The sequence below is a fragment of the Diabrotica virgifera genome, chromosome 3 (assembly GCF_917563875.1).
Source record: "Diabrotica virgifera virgifera chromosome 3, PGI_DIABVI_V3a".
In the NCBI taxonomy this organism is placed as follows: Eukaryota; Metazoa; Arthropoda; class Insecta; order Coleoptera; family Chrysomelidae; genus Diabrotica; species Diabrotica virgifera.
Genome location: NC_065445.1, coordinates 174860317 through 174882343, shown reverse-complemented (window position 1 = coordinate 174882343; position 22027 = coordinate 174860317). Strand labels below are relative to the sequence as shown.

The following is a 22027-nucleotide window of genomic DNA, read 5'->3' as shown; positions in this document are numbered from 1 at the left end:
GTTCTGTGCAGGTCTCTCTCATCTCTGTGCATGATAGTAGATGCCGGCTGGTCTGAACCGCGCCAGAGTCGCAGGTATCGTCCTCCTGGTATCCCCATTTTTTCAGGTTACTAGCACAACGTGAAACGCCGGTTCTTAGTCTGTTTAGCGCTTTCCAAGTCGGATACGGTAAATTGTGTCCAGCAGCCATTTCCTCCGAGGGAGGAAAATGTGTCGCGGTAGCTGACGCTTGCCATAGGTGTATTCGGCGGGTCTCTGGCGCTTCGGGGATGGATCTTGATGTTTTCAGGAAGCTTTTCCGAGATCTTAGTCTGCTTGGCTGAGTTTGGTGGTCATATAAGGGGTGTCTTTGGTCCGTCTCCTGCTTTTTCCGTTCTACCTCTGACGTGACCTTCCTCCTGATAGGTGGTGGAGCAATTCCAGCAATGGGGTATACCTCTTCGATAGGTGTCGGTTTCAGGCAACCCGATATTATACGGACCGTTTCATTTAGAGCCACGTCGACGTTCTTTGCGTGAGCAGAGTTTGCCCATACTGGTGCTCCAAACTCCGCGGCCGAAAAACATAATGCCAAGGCAGAAGTGCGGAGAGTGTGTGGTTGTGCTCCCCATTTTGTATTAGTTAGCTTGCGGATGATATTATTTCTGGCACTTACTTTCTTCTTGACATCTTGACAGTGGTATCGGTAAGACAGAGTTCTATCCAGACGGACGCCAAGGTATTTTGGCGTCTTGTTGTGTCCCAGCATCTGACCACGCCATTCCACCTCCAGCGACCTTCGGGCATGCTTGTTTCTCAGGTGGAAAGCACATACCTGGGTTTTTGTGGGATTGGGTTTCAGATGGTTTTTATCATAGTATAGAGCTAAGTCTCCCAGGGCATCTGTCAGTTTCACTTCGACTTCATTGAAGGTTCTTCCCTGAGCTGCCACCGCTGTATCATCGGCGTAAATAAATTGCCTTGTTTGTTGGTGTATGGGTTGGTCGTTGGTGTATATGTTGTATAGAATCGGCGCGAGGACACTTCCCTGTGGTAGCCCATTTTTTTGGTCCCTCCACCGACTGTTCTTGGACTGGAGCGTTACGTAGAAGCGTCTATTCTGGAGGAGACATTTCACTAACCTTGTCAGTCGGAAATCCTTTGTAGTTTCGTAGAGTTTTGCGAGTAGCCGTTGATGGTTAACTGTATCATAGGCGGCAGTTAGGTCTATGAACGCTACTCCTGTTATTTCCTTCCGTTCAAAACCATCTTCAATATGTTGGGTGAGATTAAGAATTTGACTGCAGCAGCACTTTCCGGGCCTGAATCCTGCTTGTTCTGGAATAATTTTAGTCTCCACATATTCTGCTCATTTAGATAGAAGCCATATATTAAAAAAGAAATACTTTCACTGGACACGCCCACAAGACGAAACAGCATTTGGAGACTACATTAATAACACTCTTGATCACACCATAATATCAAACGATGTCGATGAGTTGAACAAACAAATAGTTGATACACTTAAACTGGCACAAGCACGTTTTTTCCCAAAGACCAAACGAGATGAAAAGATCACTTTAGAAACACAACACAAAATAACAGAAAGAAGACAGTTAAAAAGTGAAAAGGACATTGATCCACAAACCATTAGGGCACTCAATAAAGACATATCGAAAGCTGTGAGAAGAGATATTAGGAAATTTAAACATGAAAAAATAGTACAGACTATAGAGCAAAACCGGAGCATGAAGGTAATGAGACGAAAAATGACGACAAGTAGAAAAGAAATTTTTCAGCTTAGGGATAAAAATGGTGAGATAACAACATACAGACAGAAAATACTAGGAAAAGTCGAAGAGTTCTACACTATATTATACACAAACCAAGTTAACAATGTCATAAATCCAGAAAATAGACACAAGGTACAAAACCAGGGATCTGAGGATATTCCAGAAATTACTCAAGATGAGATACAATATGAACTCCAAAAAATGAAAAACAACAAGGCTCCGGGAGATGATGGAATAGTTACAGAAGCTATAAAACTTGGCGGAACTTCTCTTCTGAAAAAAATACAAGACCTCTTCAATCTCTGCTTGTATAGTCAAAAAATTCCTATAGCTTGGAATAACTCAATTACAAAAATGAATAACCATTTTCAATTTCGCTGCAAAACGAAAATACAGCCGAACCATATTCTAGTCCAATCAGAGAGTGCTGCAAGCACCTCTACCGGTTTCGAAACTTATTAGTCTCTCATCAGGAGGCACATATGCTGCTCTCCCCGATCCAACCAAAACAAACCCCAGCGTGCAGTCCCGAATTGCAACGAACGAAATGGCATAGATGCCCTAGCGGCAACTGCTAGCAAAAAGACTAAGTTTTCACTCTAATGGCACATAGAACATCCCACCAGAATGAAAACAATGGAAACCTTCTCTGGTTACACCTCCGAGGCTTCTACAATTTGCAAGCCATACGGATGCTGAGACTAAGGAAGATGAGGAAATTCTACAATTTACAATTCACGTCCCATCTGCTCAGCGCGGTAAAGTTCCAACGAGAATGGTTGCTTTATACTCCACACAGAGTAAATGTAAATAAAAAATGAATAACCATTTTCAATTTCGTTGCAAAACGAAAATACAGCCGAACCATATTCTAGTCCAATCAGAGAGTGCTAAGTACCTCTACCGGTTTCGAAACTTATTAGTCTCTCATCAGGAGGCACATATACTGAATTACAATTCTTATGCATAAAAAGGGTGACAACATGAACTTAGAGAATTACAGGCCAATTTCTCTACTCAACCATTTATACAAACTGTACACCAGAATAATAACGAATCGATTGGAAGCAAAATTTGAGCTGTACCAACCAAAAGAAAAGGCTGGTTTTCGCCCCAACTACGGTACAAATGACCACCTACAGTGCATCAAAGTCTTGATTGAAAAATCAATTGAATACAATAGACCTCTAGTTCTAACGTTTATAGACTTCCATAAAGCGTTTGATACTATCGAATTACCCGCACTACTTAAGGCATTGGAAGAGTGTCGAATTGATCATAGGTACACCAATATTATAGAAAATATATACAGAAATGCTACAACAACTATAAATCTGCACGGTCCTACCAATAAGATATATATCAGGAGAGGTATTCGACAGGGAGATACTATGTCGCCTAAGTTGTTCATTACTGTACTTGAACATGCTTTGAAATCACTGGAATGGGAAAATAAAGGAATAAATATCGATAGTGAGATGCTCAGTCATCTACGATTCGCAGATGATATTGTTCTGATTTCAGATGACCTAAAAACTGCCAATGATATGTTGAATGAACTCCGCGATGCAGCACGTAAAGTAGGTCTAAATATTAATTACCAAAAGACCAAAATGATGACGAATTTAGTTCCGAGCCATCCTTTAAAGGTAGAAGATGTCGAAATTGAAGTTGTTGACAGCTACATATACCTTGGACATACGGTAAAAATTAGCAGAGACAATCAAACTGCTGAGCTGCTAAGAAGAATAACTCTGGGATGGGCAGCATATGGAAGACTACGTGATATTTTTAAAGGTGATATACCTATCAGCTTAAAAAGAAGAGCCTTTAATCAATGTGTCCTGCCTGTTCTTACACATGGCGCAGAGACACTTACCCTAACAAGGACATCTGCACGAAAACTACAAGTGACGCAACGTAGAATGGAAAGATCATTGTTGGGCATAACGTTAAGAGATAGGGTAAGAAACGAAGAAATTCGTAGAAGAAGTGGCGTAGAAGACATAATAAAACACATAGCCAAAATTAAATGGAAGTGGGGAGGACACGTCGTTAGAATGAGAGATGATAGGTGGACCAAAAAAATCTTGGAATGGAGACCGATAGCGGATAGACGAAACCCGGGAAGACCACCCACAAGATGGACTGACGACATAAAGAGGATTTGTACCAACTGGATTGCAGCACCGCAGGATAGATCTGAATGGAAGTTTTTCGAAGAGGCCTATGTTCAGCAGTGGACGACTATGGGCTGATGATGATGATGATCAATAAAATAATAGTTAAAATGATTTAAAAAATGTTTTATTAATGAAAATAATCTTATCGAATTACGCTCGAGCTCTTAAAAATGATCGATTGGTTTTGCCCTCGTGACACTTTGACTCGTGACCCCCCTTCGGGTCTTGAAATTAAAACTATAATAGTGTCACTCGGAATAGAAATCGATAATTTTAGAGCTCTCGTGTAATTTACTACTGAAAATTCCGTTTTTTATTACAAAGAAACAAAGAAACATACTATTTACTATTAATAAAAACATACAATGCAGTGAGCACGTAGGGGTTGAAATAAATTCATTTTTTCGTGAATCACAGCTTTCATTCAATCACAGTTTGAATCAGTTAAAGTTCGCACGTTTAGTCAAATATGAATGTTCATTGTTTTTCTACAGTTCTCAAAAATTCTTTAATAACATTAATAAATATTGTAGTTTTTATTTATCACTGTCTTCTGGTAGTATCATTATATCATTAAATGTGAATTATGACTTACAAATAATACAAATAGTAGTTTAGTAGGTATATTGGTTGTTATTGTAATAAAACAGAAGAACATTACAATATCATTAGGATAATCATATCAATCAAATTATATTTTTATCTATAGTGTTTTCGCCACTGTCTCTCTAGAAACCTTTAATAGTTTATATTTACATAATCTCATTATTTATTGAAACGATTTAGTCGTTCTAGTTCTACAATAACTAGTTTCTGAACACAGAATTAATAATAAAAGAAGCTTAATGACCACACAAGATTAATTAACCCGCAAAATGTATACTATAATCAATATATCGTAGAATGACAAGCTGAAGACTTAAAGTAAGCGATCCACTTTTATTGTTCATTAAGAAAACACGCCATTAGCTTTTTCCCATTTATTTGAAGGTCGTTTGTGGTTAATGTCAAGTTTGAAGAATAGACATCTACAATGAAAATATTAATATGACGTGAATATAAGTGAAATATAAAAGTGTGTATACAAATGTTAACTCCGCCTGCGGTTTTGTAGCTCAATTCTGTTGCCGGTCCGCATATTTACAGATGTTTCTATACTACGGCACCAGAGTGCTGAAATCGGTTAGCCTTTAATTACACTATTACGCTACAAACCCTCATTGATTTCGGCACCTATTAAGTTATAAGACATCTATTAAATTTTGGTGTCTAAGTTTTTATTGCAATTAATATTATTGCAAGTATTGTATATTTATATTTCAATTTATTGCTTGAAAAACAGGAATATAAATGTCTTTTCTTTTCTGAAAAATGTCTTTGGCAGAGCCAATTAGCCAGACTTGTTTGTGATTGATGACAAATTCATAGTAATAAATTTCTTATTTCGTAACATATGTACTACAGTATTATTTTTATAGATACATAGGTACATTTTGTTGCTTTACTTTTATTTTTTTTTATAGAAATGTCGAAATTTTTAATAGAAATGTCTAAACTGCAATAAACCTAGCATATTTAAGGATGTGTTTTTTGACCCTAACCCGAGAAACAAATAAAACAAAAATTATAAAAAAACGCCATTAAATAAAAAAGCAATAAATATTTTTTATTTTTATTTATTTATAGGTACAGATATAATTACTCGTATACAGTGCGTCCATAAACTATCGCATAAATTCATTATTAGAGAAATAAACAACATTATTAGAAATTACCGAAACACGTCGACTTTTGATTTTAATTTATGATATTTGGCATATTATATCATACTAGTGACATCATCCGTCTGGACGTGATGACGTAATCGATGATTTTTTAAGGGAGAATAGGGGTCGTGTGCTAGGTCATTTGAAAGGAAATTCAATTCTCTATTCAATAATATAAACAATAACATAATTATTTATACAGGGTGTTCAATTTTTTTTATATTAAATTAATTGACACAAAAAGACGAATGTGCGTAATTTATTTAATTCAAAATACATTTTACTCCTGTCATAAAACAGAAATAAAATTTTTATTTGGCAAATGAACATTGCTTTTCACTTAAATTAAATGTTCAAACTGTCAAGAGGCAGGTGGATGGCAGCTTAAACATTGAATTTATGCAAAAATAATATTTATATTTGAAATAAATATTATATTTCTGTTTTCTGACAGCAGTAAAATGTATTTTGAATTAAATAAATTACGCAAAGTCTTCTTTTTGTGTCAATCAATTTCATTAAAAAATTGTTTTTGGACACCCTGTATAAATAATTATGTTAATGTTTATTTTACTGATTAGAGAATTAAATCGCCTTTCAAATGAACTATCACATGAACCCTATTCTTATTGAAAGAATCATTGATTACGTCGTCACGTCCAGATGGATGACGTCACTAGTAGGATATACGTGCCAAAAAATCATAAATTAAAATCAAAAATCAACCTGTTTCGGTAATTGCTAATAATGTTGTTTATTTAGTTAATAATGGATTTATGCGTTACTTTATGGACGCACGGTATACGAGTAATTATATCTGTACTTATAAATAAATATAAATTAAAGTCGAAGTAGTTTTCAATCCTAATAGCAAATTATTAATATTGAAAATATTAAAAATATTACTAAAATATTTTTAAATTGAAAACTTATTGGTACACTTTCCTGGTGACACCTCCAAGACTTCTACAATTTGCAAGTCAAATGGATGCTGCAGTGAAGACGAGAGGGAAGGAATTCTACACTATGCAATTCACATCCCCCATCTGCAGCTGGTAAAGTTCCAACGGAAAAATGCACCTAGTTACTCTACGGAGTAATACGACTATAAAATAAAAATGTATACCATTTTTATTCAGTTGCAATGCGAAGGCAAAACAATCGCGATGCAAGGGACTGGACTGCAGTCCTTATTCTAATTGAAAAGTGGGATTGTTTTGCCTTCGCATTGCAACTGAATAAAAATGGTATACATTTTTATTTTATAAATTAAAGTATTTATTTGTTTTTTGTTCATTGGTGTTTTTGCTTTAATTTTTGTTTTATTTGTTTCTCGGGTTAGGGTCAAAAAACACATTCTTAAGTATGCTAGTATTGCGGTATTGCAGTTTCGACATTTCTATACAATAAATTGAAATATACAATACTTAGCCCTGCCGCACACCAAAGAAACATGAAACGAAAAACATGAAACATGAAACGTAAAACATGTTTCATGAAAATAAAACACTGCTAAACAAATCTCAAAGTCCGCCTACCAATGAAACGAGTGTGATTCATGCTCATGACACATTTTTATTTTCGGTGAGTTTCATAAATGGCCGGACGTATATTTGTTTAGCAGTGTTTTATTTCCATGAAACGTAATTTACGTTTCATATTTCTTTGATATGCATTATGTTACATTAATATTAATTGCAATAAAAACTTAGGCACCATAATTTAATAGATGTCTTATAATTTAATAGGTGCCTAAATCAATGAGGGTTTGTAGCGTATCAAGGGCTAACTGATTACAGCACTCTGTTGTCGTAGTATAGGAGCATTTGTAAATATGCTGCCGGTCCCAAACCTGGATAAAGGAGGAGGGTGTCCACAGCTAGGTTAGCACCTTACTGATAGACTTTAAAACCATACAGCTCACAGAAACAGGATTAGGTCTCGGAACAGGAATTATTTCATTACGACGACCAACGCGAGAAAGAGGACAACGAATTTATGTAAAACACATAATATGCACTACAAGAGACGAAGAAAAAAGGAAAGACTTAAATTGTGCTAGATGACTATCTGATGATTTTCAGTGGTGTTGCAAAACTTCTGACGGACTTCTGCAGCATAAACGAAATAGTTTAATAATACATTTTTCCATCACAAAGAACAATACAAATATACTTTTGAAAACAATAGAGGATAAAAATCTATGGTAGACTATGTTATGTCAAATAGACAGTTACACTCGTTTCAAATCTTGGATGTAACAACATTAACATCAGCAGAAATAGAAAGCGATCATAAAATAGTATTGTGCAAATTAGGGGATTGCATATAGATTTTCACTTCGGAAAAAATCCAACAAGATAGGACTTTTTGTAATTTCATTAAGAAATATTTAATAAACAACATATCAAAAAGTACTACTCGAGAAGTGGGTGCTTCATTTTTTATTAAACAAATGAACTGCGAAAATAGATGTATTTTTAAATAACTCCGAAAATATAAATTTTTGAAAAAATCTGACCTGGCCATTGAAAAATTCAGAAAATTTTACAAAAAAAACTTCATATAAAGATTTTTCTAAAATTAAATCTGTACCTTCTATAATTTTTTATTTATAACGCTAAAGTCACCCTTCTCACAAACATTGGCGCACTGTAAACTAGCGTACGGCGAAGTGCACGGCTGAGTTATTTTAATGTAATTCTTTAACTAATCGATCAAACGAAATTTTACAGATTGAACATGAAAGAAGAATAATTCAGCTATCTTAGGGTTATAATAAAAAGAAACAAAATTTATGGGCATAAGTACGGTGTGGGCTGAAAGTGAGACTTACATGAATTTTGTTTAAAAATGATTTAAAAATGTGTAACTAATACAATTTTTCTCTCAATTTTGCACAATTTAACTTTCAACCATCTTACTAAACGATGTTTCATTCAAAGAAAATCTTAAAAATTTAGTTCAAATGATACGACGCACATAGGGGTATTTAAACGATCTAGCCGGTCAAAAGTCCATTTTTCAAAACTCAAAGCGGTAGAAAAAAACCGGATACTCGTGAAGTTAAATAAATAGAGAACACAAGGCGACCTTTTCCGTTGTGTAATAAGTTGCACCAGTGCCGTAGCTTTAGTCGGAATTTGACCTTGTCGCTACAGGTGTATGTATCTTTCTCAGCTGTTTGGTGCAAGTGCAAGTGCAAGTAATAAAAAAAATATCAAGTGTTTGTTGTTAAAAAAATACAGTTATGGATCTAGAACAAGCAAGGAAGAACACATACTTTTCATGTACTTATTGTTTTATTTGTTGATGTATTAATAATATTTTGGATGTTTGAAAAGGGGGTTTAAATATTTTAAAGTTTCGACCACATTTTAACACATCAAAAGGTTTTTGTTATACTTTAGGGTGAGATCCGGTTGTTGTATTTTTTTTTTAATTGGAAGATATGAATTTGTACATCATAATAATTATCAAATCAGCCGCCCATATTCGCACTTTCTTGACTTATGGGCAAAAAATCATGAAACAAGGAAATTACACATATTTAAATTAAAAATTTAGATTACGTTTACGTGAGATAACGTTAAGATAACTTAAAACCATAAAATTATCCAAAAATGTATCGCAAATTCCTTCAAATGGAATTTGCGATGCAATGACATAAATTTGAGAATTGGCATAATTATTATGGTTTTAAGTTATTTTTCGGGTGTAACTACAATGCTATTATGCTAAAAATGATGGTGTATCGCAGATTTAAAATGCGTTTATCTCGAAAACGGTTGAGTTTAGGGAGATGAAAAAAGTATACCTTTTTTAAGTAAAACTAATAGGAGAATAAAAATTTTAATGTCAAAATTATACAGAGTGAGGGATAAAAAAAATTGAACGTAATAAATTAGTGCTGAAAGGCGTATGTGGCGCCCTCTGGGCAATACATAATTTTTGGTAAGGAATTTAGTTTTCTCAACCCAAAAAACCCCTATATACCAAATTTCATGTTGTTATCTCATTCCTGTCAGGAAATATTCAATAATAAATAAAAAAAAAGTTTAACTTTGACACCCTGTATCTCGGTTAATATAAACTTTGTACTAAGGTGAGTTAGCTTAAATCGGTCTATTTTAACCTCAGGAACCTGAGGTTAAGCTATGGCCCATTCTTTACCAAACACCCTGTATATGTAGTAGAATATGGGTCACTAAAACGAGACAGACGCACTGCGCATGCGCCGGCACAGTCCCAGACAATGTCGGTAAGCATTAGATCTGCATTACCGGCCAACACGTAACTTAGCATGGTTCAGAACCTAGAACCTAATATTTTTTAATATATTCCGGGACTGCGCGGCTAATAAAAATTAAAAAAGGAAGTACAAGGTAGTGTGACGTCATAACGTCATATATGACGTCATAAAGTCAGATATGGTTTCGGTCTTGACTAAAAGGTTCTGAACCATGCTAAGTTACGTGTTGGCCGGTAATGCAGATCCAATGCTTACCGACATTGTCTGGGACTGTACCGGCGCATGCGCAGTGCGTCTGTCTCGTTTTAGTGACTCATATTCTACTTATATATATGTTGTAAAACACTCTCTATAGCTTAATTCAATTAGGAAATCATTTTAGAATAATAAAATCGAAAGAAATAATTATGACCGCCTAGATTGGCAAAATACCTCTATGTGCGACGCGACGTCTCAAAAAATGTAATTTTTGAACACTTCATAGTTTTACAGAATTAACACCACTTTAAGACGGTATTACTCAATTTTCAACAGATCTATGACAGTTCTATAGGTGTTTTTTAAAGCTCAGGATGTAGTCTATAAAATGCAGTAAATTATTTTACTTTAGAAATGAAATACACTATTTCTCTAAATTAAGAAAGATAACAAAAATGTAATACAAAAACCGCAAATTACCAGCTAAAAAAATGTTTATACAAAGTGGTCAAAACTTTTTTCTGTAAAACTTATCTAAAATACATTTAATAATTAGCTTCAACAATAATAAATGTTCAACAAAAAAATTTTTTTTAGCTCATACAGTATGTCTTCATAACTTGGAACCTATTCATAACTTTTTTATTATCAGTCTTACGAAAAAAAGTTATTCATTATAAAATTCTCTGAATTGTATGTAATCTAAGATGCAACCATCAAATATAAAATTTTATTAATTTTATACGAGGTATGTCAAAAAATATGAATTTCACTCAAGAGTAAAGTAGTTTTATATTTCACAATATCGAAAATTGTTATAAAGAAAAGTTGTTTGGAATTAAAAAATGTGTTTCAGTGTTCAACTAAATCCTTCTAATTAAAATATTGTGAATAATAAAGGCACTGACTTAAGAAAAATTAATATTTTTTACATACCTCGTATAAAACTGAAAAAATTTGATATCCGATGGTTGTATTATAAATTTTAGACCAGGTAGAGTATTTTATGAAGAATAACTTTTTTTCGTAAAATTGATAATAAAATAGTTATAATAATTGTAATAAAATTATGATGAGTATCCCTAATTTGAGACAAAATTGATTTTTTTTTTCGATTAGAATAATGTAATTGTATATTAAAACATAGTTTTTAATTTCAAACAACTTTTCATAATAGCATTTTTTGATATTCTGGAATAAAAAATACTTTACTCTTTAAAGAAATTCATATTTTTGACATAACTCGTATAAAATTGATAAAATTTGATATCTGGCGATTGAGTTTTAGATTCTTGTCTATCCAGAGTATTTTATGAAGAATAACTTTTTTTCGTAAAATTGATAATAAAGAAGTTTTCCATGTGGTTCCTAGCTACGCAAACATATTGTATAAGGTATTCTGCATAAGAATTTTCAAATTGTAATTTTTAAAATTATTTATACAAAACAATTGTTATTGTTTAAACAATTAATAAACAATTAGCGGCCAAATCTGCGAGTAGAACTTTTTACTTTGTAAATGTAGAACATGTAAGTATATAAACTAACAAAAAAAGTTTTAGAAAAATATAAGCTTGTTTGAATTATTCCGAAACAATGCATGTTTTCGTTCTAATTGCATTCCCCTAAATTCAGACTGAGAGCACATGTATGTGATAACAAAACACAAGGATACACCACCAAGATAAGAGTCGAAAACTTACAGGATGACTTCATTGACGGGGTGAGCAGGAGGCACCACCCCTGCTACATACAGGCCATGGAGGCGACTCAATTAAACCTACGTTTGTCTTCGACAAACCATACAAAATCAAAACAAGATAACAGGGAGTCAAACGTAACAACTGCATATTGCATCTACACCGATGGCTCCAAAATGGAAGAAGCCTCAGAATGCGCAATATACTCCAGATCACTGAACTTTAGTATACAGTGGGGTATAGTTTAGCGTAGTTTACACTGAACTGGTTTGTATCTCCATAGTGGCAAGAGAGGTAATCCGGAAAAATATAACCATAATTATCTGCACAGACAGCAGACAAGCGCTACTAACCCTGAATAGACCATGTGTCATATCAGGGCTGGTAATGAAATGTCATGAGTCACTAACCCAAGCTTCGGATGGTAACATCATCCTGATGTGGTTTAAAGGACACAATGGAAATAAAGGCAACCGTGTTGCTGACCAGCTGGCTAAGAAGGCAGCGGTCCTAAGACTCTGAGGACCCGGTGATTTTTTTGGCTGGTCAACTGCAACAATCGCAGGAGTTGCCAAATATCACTGCCACACGCAAACCGTGAGAAGATAGATAGAAAGAAGGGCTAGAAAAGTAAAACTAAAGAACCCTGGGAATTCAGCATCAGAAAAGTGTTTGAGAATGACCAAGGAAAATCTGATGATCGGGTTACAAATGAGGAGATCCTTAGAAGGATGGGGAAGAACCGAGAAGTACTAACCACCATCAAATCTCGAAAGTTGGAATACTTTGGACACATTATGCGAAATGAATCCAGATATGCCCTCCTACACGCCATCCTGCAAGGAAAAATATTTGGAAAGCGAGGTCCAGGAAGAAGAGGAACATCCTGGTTAAAGAACCTCAGAACCTGGTTCAACATAACCTGTGCAGCTTTTCTGCGTTGCTGCAGATAAAGTGAAGATTGCCATGATGATCGCCAACATTCGTCACGGATTGGCACATCAAGAAGAAGAAGGAAAACCTACGCTTGACAGTTGGATTTTTAACTGGCAATTGTAAACCAAGCAGGCTAGACTTGGCTTACACCTGCCGACATAGGGGAGATCTCACCTGATGATTTGTCCACCTTTCTGGAAATGGCAGGATGGACAATAAGCTAAGGACGACAACCCCTGGGAGGATACACAATGGATCAATTGTGGCCTAAGTGCTGTGGGACTTGACTCGCCTTTCCTGCTCTACAGATACAGATACCATATGTAACGAGCTTATTAGAAAAATTGATAATGATAGGAAAAAAATACAACATTCCAATAACATTCAAAAGAACCAAGACTGTGAGATCTATCCTGTCCAAAACCAAAATCATCAACACACAAAAGATCCACAAAGTGCATCTACAAAATACCCTGTGAACCAACAATTTCTACGTGGAAGTAACTGTAAGACCACTAAGTGTAAGTGTAAACGAGTAAAAGTGTAAAAGAGTAAAAGTGTAAGTGTAAACATGCCTGGGACAAGGACCACAGAATACATTGGATAGATAGATGGTTTAAAAATTATGAAAGAAATAAACATAAAAAAAGTCAAAGCGTCCCTCATTTCTCATCCTACATATAAATATTATAATTTTCAACAATCACATCTACGATACAGATTACACAAATGAACACACAACACAGTCATAATTTGATACCCCTAGGACAATAACACCATTTTCAAACAATTTTTTCAACCACACATTGTTGTGGTCCATAAGATCTAGGCTGAATTTTTCACTGTTTGAAAAGAAAAGCATCATCTAAAAAATCAAGTTATAAAATCTTGACAGAACTTTTCAGAATAATTTCTTTTCTTTTTTTGAGAACGATTTCCGGAGTGGAAATCGAAACGTCAAACGTTAGCTAAAATGTAATTTTAATTACACCAATAATTGTGGCTCAATACCACATAAACATAATCTTAAACGCTATTTTTCACAACTTTCCATAACTTTTACCTTGATGAAATTGTTTAATTTCTATATTGACATACTCTGTTATTTTTGAACGATTGTTCATTTTATTTATTTTACATATTGCCATTATATACTTTTCATCTTTCATTGAAGTCTATCTCGTTTATTTTATATTTGAAAATTTGTGTGTACTATGTCAACATTTTAAATGAAATAGGTACTGATTTTTTTCACTTGATAGTGTTATTTTTTAAATATATTAGGCAAGCTTTTAATATGAATCGGTTTTGTAGGACCTTTCTTTAATGCTAGCTCAACATTGCGGTGGTAAATATACAGGGGCGGCCCGTCGGGGTAGGCAAGGTAGGCGCCGCCTACCCTCTTCAAATGTAGTACAATAATATAAATTATTAATATAAATTACTTATTTCAAAATTGTAATTTATAAATTTTGACACAACACCTACAATAAAATAGCAAAAATTATCCAAATTATTTTTAAAAATATCCAAAAAATTTTCTCCGTAGTTATAATTATTGTAAGCTCCTTGTAGTATCAGTAGTACTGTATAAGATTCTATATTCTTCCTTGGTCAGGCACTTGAAAATGTAGCCTGAAATAGAACCACGCCAACACCGAATTGACGTGCGATCTCTCTCTGTTTACGCGAGCAGGCCTGCTGCAGGTCTGCTGGTAGCGCCCGTATTCTACGATTTTGAAAGCGCGGATAGGCACAGAGTCTTATAGCCGGACCTACAAAATTTTATCAGTTGCTTCTCTTGTGTCCTGTGAAACTGTTTTAAATAATTGTTTTTTGATTTTGGCTGTTATTAGTAGGTTAAGTATTGAATAAAACTAGGTAGGACAATTTAAATTTGTTTATGAAAACTGAATAATAAACAGGTAAATTTGAGATCGGTCTATTGAAGGGCATTTTAATTTTATATTAATTTAGTAATAATTCACTAACGACAAATAAATCTGTGAATAGTTATTTGTCAGTCGTCCATTATATTTTTATTGTGTTTCAATACAATTTGGATAATTTAAAGTTATACTGACGAATTGTGTTATTAGATTATATAGATAATTAAATATTTAAAGCGAGGTTAATTGTTAACTTATCAATTTATTCGAAGAGTAAATTATTATTTGATACATAAATAAAATAAGTAATATTTGACGTTGTTGAAACGTAGGTGTGTTAGTTTTATTGGTGGAAAAACTTTAGTCATCGAATATGAATATTTTAAACGATGTAATATGCAGTTTGATCGAGACGCCTTTTTCAAGGCGCCAAAATCAAGAAAGATCAGAAATTATTTCAATGGGCCGGCCTTTACCAAATTTAACAATTTTATCCACAGATAAGATAAAAGACAATCGACCATTTTCGAGATCGTTTAAAACAATATGGTATGAAAATCATAAATGGCTAAGCGGAAGTTATTTTAAAAATTCACTTTTCTGTTGGCCTTGTCTCTTGCTCTCAAATTTGAAGCAAAATGTTTGGGTAAGTCAGGGATATTCAGATTTGAAAAATTTATCAGCTAGTGTAAAAAAACATGAATCTTCGAAAGAACATTTAAACAATTGCTTAGGTTTAAAACGGTTAGAAAAAAATAAACAAACTATTGACAGTGCTTTAGCTGGACAAATTTCTCTATCTAATAAGATATATAATGAAGAAGTTGAAAAAGATTGAAGAAGTTGAAGAAATTGATGTTACAATTCTGTTAGTAAAACAAGAACTTGCATTTCGCGGTCGTGATGAGAGCCATAATTCTTCAAACATGGGTAATTTTAAAGAAATTTTTAATTTAGTAGTTAAACGCGTTCAGGAAATCCAGGATTATGTTAAAAAATAGAAGGGGTGTTCACGGGTTTGTCAAAAACAATACAAAATGATTTAATAGATTGCCTTGCCGATTACGTAAAAAATAAAATTTCAACAGAAATTAATGAAAGTCAATTTTTTTCTATACTAGCGGACGATACTACTGATATAACCGAAAAATCACAGTGCACTTTAACAATCCGTTTTGTTAACAAAGTTGGTCAGGTAACAGAAAGATTTTTAGGGTTTTTTGATGTTAGCGAGAATAGATCTGCAGACGCTCTATATAGTTTAATTTCAAACGTGCTTCAGCCATATGATTACAAAAATAAATTAATTGCTCAATTTTACGATGGTGCAAGTGTAATGGCTGGCTCTTTAAACGGATTACAATCAAAAATTAAAGTAGATGCTCCAAAAGCAATTTTTACACATTGTTGCGCTCATAGATTACATTTAGTATTGCAAGACGGCTCAAAATGTATTACAAATTGTAGGATATTTTTTGTCGCCTACTCGAAGTATATGTGTAGCCTACCCGCATACTGAGGTCACGAGCCGCCACTGAAATATAATAAATTAAAACAAGTAAGTTATCAATCGAAGTATCACAGAAGATGACAATAAATATCGTTCCATATCACCAGATTGACAATAGGTGGAATACTTTCTTTGGTTACACCTCCTGAGAATTTCAAAATTTATAAATCATACAGGATGCCGAGTAAATTAAGATGAGAGAATTTTGAATCATTCACAACTCATCTGCTCAGCGTGGTAAAAGTTCCAACTGCTGAATTTTCGTGTTGCAAAGAAATTGAAAATGTTTATAAATTTTTAATCCATTTACTCTTTTGTAGGAGTATTAAGGAATCTTTCTTGTTGGAACTTTTACCACGTTGAGCAGATGAGTTGTGAATGATTTAAAATTCTCTCATCTTAATTTCCTCGGCATCCTGTATGATTTATAAATTTTGAAAATCTCAGGAGGTGTAACCAAAGAGAGTATTCCACCTGTTGTCAATCTGGTAGTATGGGAACGATATTTATTATCGTTTTCTGTGCTACTTCGATTGATAACTTACTTTGTCTTTCGGTAGTGGCTCTAGTTCATCCGTGACATTTCTTTCTTTGCAATTCGGGAAGGCCCAAAGTGTAATGCCTGGGGAAATCGGAGAGAGGAGGATATGAGACTACTGATGAGGGGTAAAAGACCTCCGAAACCGGTATATACTCTTCCTGCACTCTTCGATTTAACCAGAGCATTATGCAGCTGCTGCATTTTCGAGTTGGAAAGAAATTGAAAATGTTTATACATTTTTAATTCATTTACTCTTTTGTAGGAGTATTAAGAATCTTTCTTGTTGGAACTTTTACCACGCTGAGCAGATGAGTTGTGAATTAGTTAAAATTCTCTCATCTTAATTTCCTCGGCATCCTGTATGATTTATAAATTTTAAAAATATCAGGAGGTGTACCTAAAGAAAGTATTCCACCTGTTGTCAATCTGGTGGTATGGGAACGATAATTATTGTCGTTTTCTGTGCTACTTCGATTGATAACTTACTTCGTCTGTCGGTAGATGGCTCTAGTTCATCCTTGATATTTCTTTCTTTGCAATTCGGGAAGGCCCAAAGTGTGATGCCTGGGAAATCGGAGAGAAGAAGATATGGGACTACTGATGAGGGGGAAAAGATCTCCGAAACCGGTATAGACTCTTCCTGCACTCTCCGATTTAATCAGAGCATTATGTAGCTGCTGCATTTTCGTGTTGCAAAGAAATTGAAAATGTTTATACATTTATAATAAATTAAATTATTATAGTAAATATAATCTATTCATATTATAAGTGCTTACTTACCCGTTAAGAACGTCGGTTATGAGATTTTTCGTAGTAACTTTGTATACTTCTTCTTGTGTCGAATCCTCTCCAAACACAACATCAAACGAGTATTGTTTTTCCATACCTTTTTTTTGCCGAATTGCATCTGATTTGTCTGCATCTTCCAATATAATTGTCTAAAAATATTTAGAGTTAATAAAAGCACTTCAAATCTAAACATAATTGAATTTATTGTAACAAATTATTTTATAAGTATAATTTACGAGGTGTACTTGTTAACATATGGATTGAGAAGCCAAGATTCGTCAAAAAAGCTTTTCGTTAAGGGGGTAGGCGCAAAATCTTGGTCCAATGCTATATAAATGCATTAATTTTTTTCGAATCCTGGGAAAACTAATAAATATTTTTGTAAAATTTAAACGCAGAAAGATTACATTATTACCAAGGACCAAAAGTCCCTTGGAATAACCAAAAAATTTCTATTGAATGAGATATTTGAAATTAAAAATCACACTATTTAAATTTTAATCACACACTTATTAAAATAAACATTATAGAAGTTTTCAAAGACTTTCGGCCCTCAGTAATAATTCAATCTTTCATTCTGCGTTTAAATTTTTTAAGAAAACTTTGCTAATAAAAACTAGAACTTAGAAAACTAAGAAAAAAAATGTATTTAAGAAGGATTAGACCAAGATTTTACGCCTACCCTATTAAATATCATAACATACAAAGTTAGCAATATACCTAAGTTAGTTTAAAAAATAATACGTAATCTTCGTTATTAACTGAAGCATAAGAACAAATCTAAATAAAGAGCATCGAATCATTTGAAATATGGAGCTATATACGCATATTGAGAATTTCCTGGATAGACAAAATTACTAACGAAGAAGTTCTACATAGAATGGGTAAAACGTCGCAATCAAATACCTGGGCTATACAGTGCTCGTCAAAAATCCGGTCCCTCCCTCGCATATTTTGAACGATGTTTAGAGAACGAGCACAGCGAGTGCTATATATTGCGTAAGTTCGCAAAAAGTACTTCACGCACAGTTTCATAAATAACTATTTTAACTTACGTCAATGTATAAAAACGAAGTACCACTTAGAGTTGTTTATGTGTGCGCATCGTGTTGAACATTGGATATTAGATGTTAAAAATGCATTACAATATTTAGATCTGATGTTTCAACTGTGCAGCCCTGGATGATAAAAAATTAATAAATACATGTAAAACAGCCACTTAAACAGTACAAACACATAAAATTTTGTTCATAGTCTGGGTATTTCATCCAACCATTACAGTTGAACTGTTCAACTCTTGATTAATTTTTATTTAAATTAAAAATCACACGCCGGGGTTTGTCCTAGTTGGGTTCAGAGAGAGCAGCATATTATGTGCCTCCTGATGAGAGACTAATAAGTTTCGAGACCGGTAGAGGTGCTTGCTGCACTCTCTGATTGGACTGGAATAATGATGCGGATGTAGTTTCGTATTGCAACGAAATTGAAAATGATTGTTCATTTTTGATTTACATGTTTACTCTGATTGGAGTACAAAGGGAACCATTCTTGTTGGAACTTTAGCGCGCTGAGCAGATGGGACGTGAAATATAAATTGTAAAATTCCCTCATCTTCCTTAGTCTCAGCCTCCGTTATAGCTTGCAAATTGAACAAGCCCCGGAGGTGTTACCAGAGAAGGTTTCCATTGTTTTCAATCTGGTAGGATGTAGAGTAACATTTTTGGATATTGTTTTATGTGCTATTAGATTGAAAACTTAGTTTTTTGCACCCGTGTTGAGCTGGCCCCCCCACTTGCAAAAATCAAAAAACAAATAGCCCTGATTTATGAGCTATTTATGAGCTGTCATATTCCGCAAACTAAAAATTTTGAGCTCGTTCCATTGAGCAGTAATTTGATACTTTAGTGGGGAGGGGGGGCTGACTCAGCCCCCCCACCACTTAAAAATAGGAATATTGAATCGGTTTTTGCGGCAGAATTACGAGCTATTTATGAGCTCTTGAAATTATATAGTTTCGATTTTTGAGCTCATTCCCTTCACCCCCAAACAACCCTTTAATTGATTTAACTTAAGAGAAGAATGCTGAGAAAACCTAAAATATATAGTATTGCGGATATAATTCCTATAACTTATATACTCTAAGAATAAACTATTAAATCACGTGCATTTCGATTATTGAGCTACAACCCCTTCGCAAGAAAACCACCCTATCTTCCCGGCTTAAGAGAAAGTTGTACTTAAAATGCATTAAACTAATTATTTGGCGACTACATATCATTGAATTATTTATAAGCTTCCAAATTACGCGCATTTAGATCAGTAAATTTCAATTTATTTTGTATAGTGCAGTCACTGAAGGTAAAAATTAACGATTACCTTCAATTTCGGTGAACCTTCATCGATTTTTACGAAAACTGGTCAGTGGTTAGAGGATACGCCAAGAAACAAAGGTGACATGGTACCACCTTGTGCCTTTACCCTGAGGGTGGATACCGCCCCCTCTCGGGGGTGAAAATTATTTTATTAAAAATAACTGCACAAATCAATAAAAGAACAAATTAAAAGCAAAATTTATCATTTAAAGTTAATAAAATAAGTCAAGACTTTTTAAGTTTTTAAAGATCAAAGATTTTAATTATTCGTGAAAAAAATTCATGTTATGAAGCGGTTTCGTAAATCACTGAAAAACTGTAAGATTTTTACAAAAAAGTTAATAGTAGTTTAATTCGTATAGCTTATATTCTAAGAATAAACTCTTAAATCACGCGCCTTTCGATTATAGATCTACAACCCCTTCGCAAGAAAACCATCCCATATTCCCGGCTTAAGAGAGAGTTGTACTTAAAATAATTTAAATTAATTATTTGGCGACTACATATCGTTTAATAATTTATGAGCTTGCAAAATATACGCATCTCAATTATTGAATTGCCATTTTCTTTCTATAGTGCAATCACTGAAGGTAAAAATCAACTATGACCTTCGATTTCGGTAAATCTCCATTCATTTTCACGAATTAACAATAACAACTTGGGGTTTTAACCTGGGGTATATGTCACCCCTTCTCGGGGGTGAAAATTACTTTATTAAAAATAACCCCACAAATCGAGAGAGGGACAAATTTTAGGCAAAATTTGTTATTATAATGTGATTAAAATAAATCAATACTTTTTGAGTTATTAAAGATCAAATATTTTAATTTTTGTGAAAGAAAATGCATGCTTTAAAGCGATTTTTCATAAATAACTCAAAAACTGTAAGTTTTTACAAAAAAGTGTTCATCACTAAAATTGAAGCTAATAAAAAATATAATAAATTGATTGCTTGAAAAACCCTTTAATGTTAATTTAAAGTAAGTTATTGGTAATTAAATGTATAATTTTTTCTGCGACTTTTCAAATCTAAGGATTCAAGCTTAAATAACGGGAAAGATATGCATTTTAAAACACTTAGGTACTAAATTCTTGTCAAAGTACTTAGAAATACCTATCAAAAATGAGCAATTTCATTCAATTTTTTTATTCAAATTTTCGTGAAAATGAATGGAGATTTACCTAAATCGAAGGTCATAGTTGATTTTTACCTTCAGTGACCGCACTATAGAAAAAAATGGCAATTCAATAATTGAGATGCGTATATTTTGCGAGCTCATAAATTATTAAACGATATCTAGTCGACAAATAATTAATTTAAATTATTTTAAGTACAACTCTCTCTTAAGCCGGGAATATGGTATGGTTTTCTTGAGAAGGGGTTGTAGCTCAATAATCGAAAGGCGCGTGATTTAAGAGTTTATTCTTAGAATATAAGCTATACGAATAAAACTACTAATAACTTTTTTGTAAAAACTTACAGTTTTTCAGTGATTTACGAAGAACCGCTTCAAAACATGCATTTTTTTCACGAATAATTAAAATTTTTATCTTTAATAACTTAATAAGTATTGACTTATTTTAATACCTTTATACAATAAATTTTGCTTATAATTTGTTCTTTTATAGATTTGTGCAGTTATTTTTTATTAAATAATTTTTCACCCCCAGGGTATCCACCCCCAGTATCCACCCTCAGGGTAAAGGCGCAAGGTGGTACCATATCACCTTTGTTTCTTGAGGTGTCCTCTAACCACTGACCAATTTTCGTAAAAATCGATGAAGGTTCACCGAAATTGAAGATAATCGTTGATTTTTACTTTCAGTGACTGCACTATATAAAATAAATTGCAATTTACTGATTTAAATGCGCGTAATTTGAAAGCTTATAAATTATTAAATGAATGTAGTCGCCAAATAATTAATTTAATGCATTTTAAGTACAACTTTCTCTTAAGCCGGGAAGATACGGTGGTTTTCTTGCGAAGGGGTTGTAGCTCAATAATCGAAATGCACGTGATTTAATAGTTTATTCTTAGAGTATATACGCTATAGGAATTAAATCCGCAATACGATATATTTTTCAGCATTTTTCTCTTAAGTTAAATCAATTAAAGGG

General features: G+C 33.6%; 1 protein-coding gene across 1 annotated transcript in view; it reads right to left on the bottom strand.

Annotated features, from left to right (window-relative positions):
- LOC126881401 (kinesin-like protein KIF19) overlaps nt 1–22027 on the bottom strand; it is a 676869-nt gene that overhangs the window by 155873 nt on the left and 498969 nt on the right. The window contains exon 3 of the mRNA XM_050645662.1: nt 17528–17685. Within this exon, the coding sequence (XP_050501619.1) occupies nt 17528–17685 (158 nt within the window). The remainder of the gene's footprint in view (nt 1–17527; nt 17686–22027) is intronic.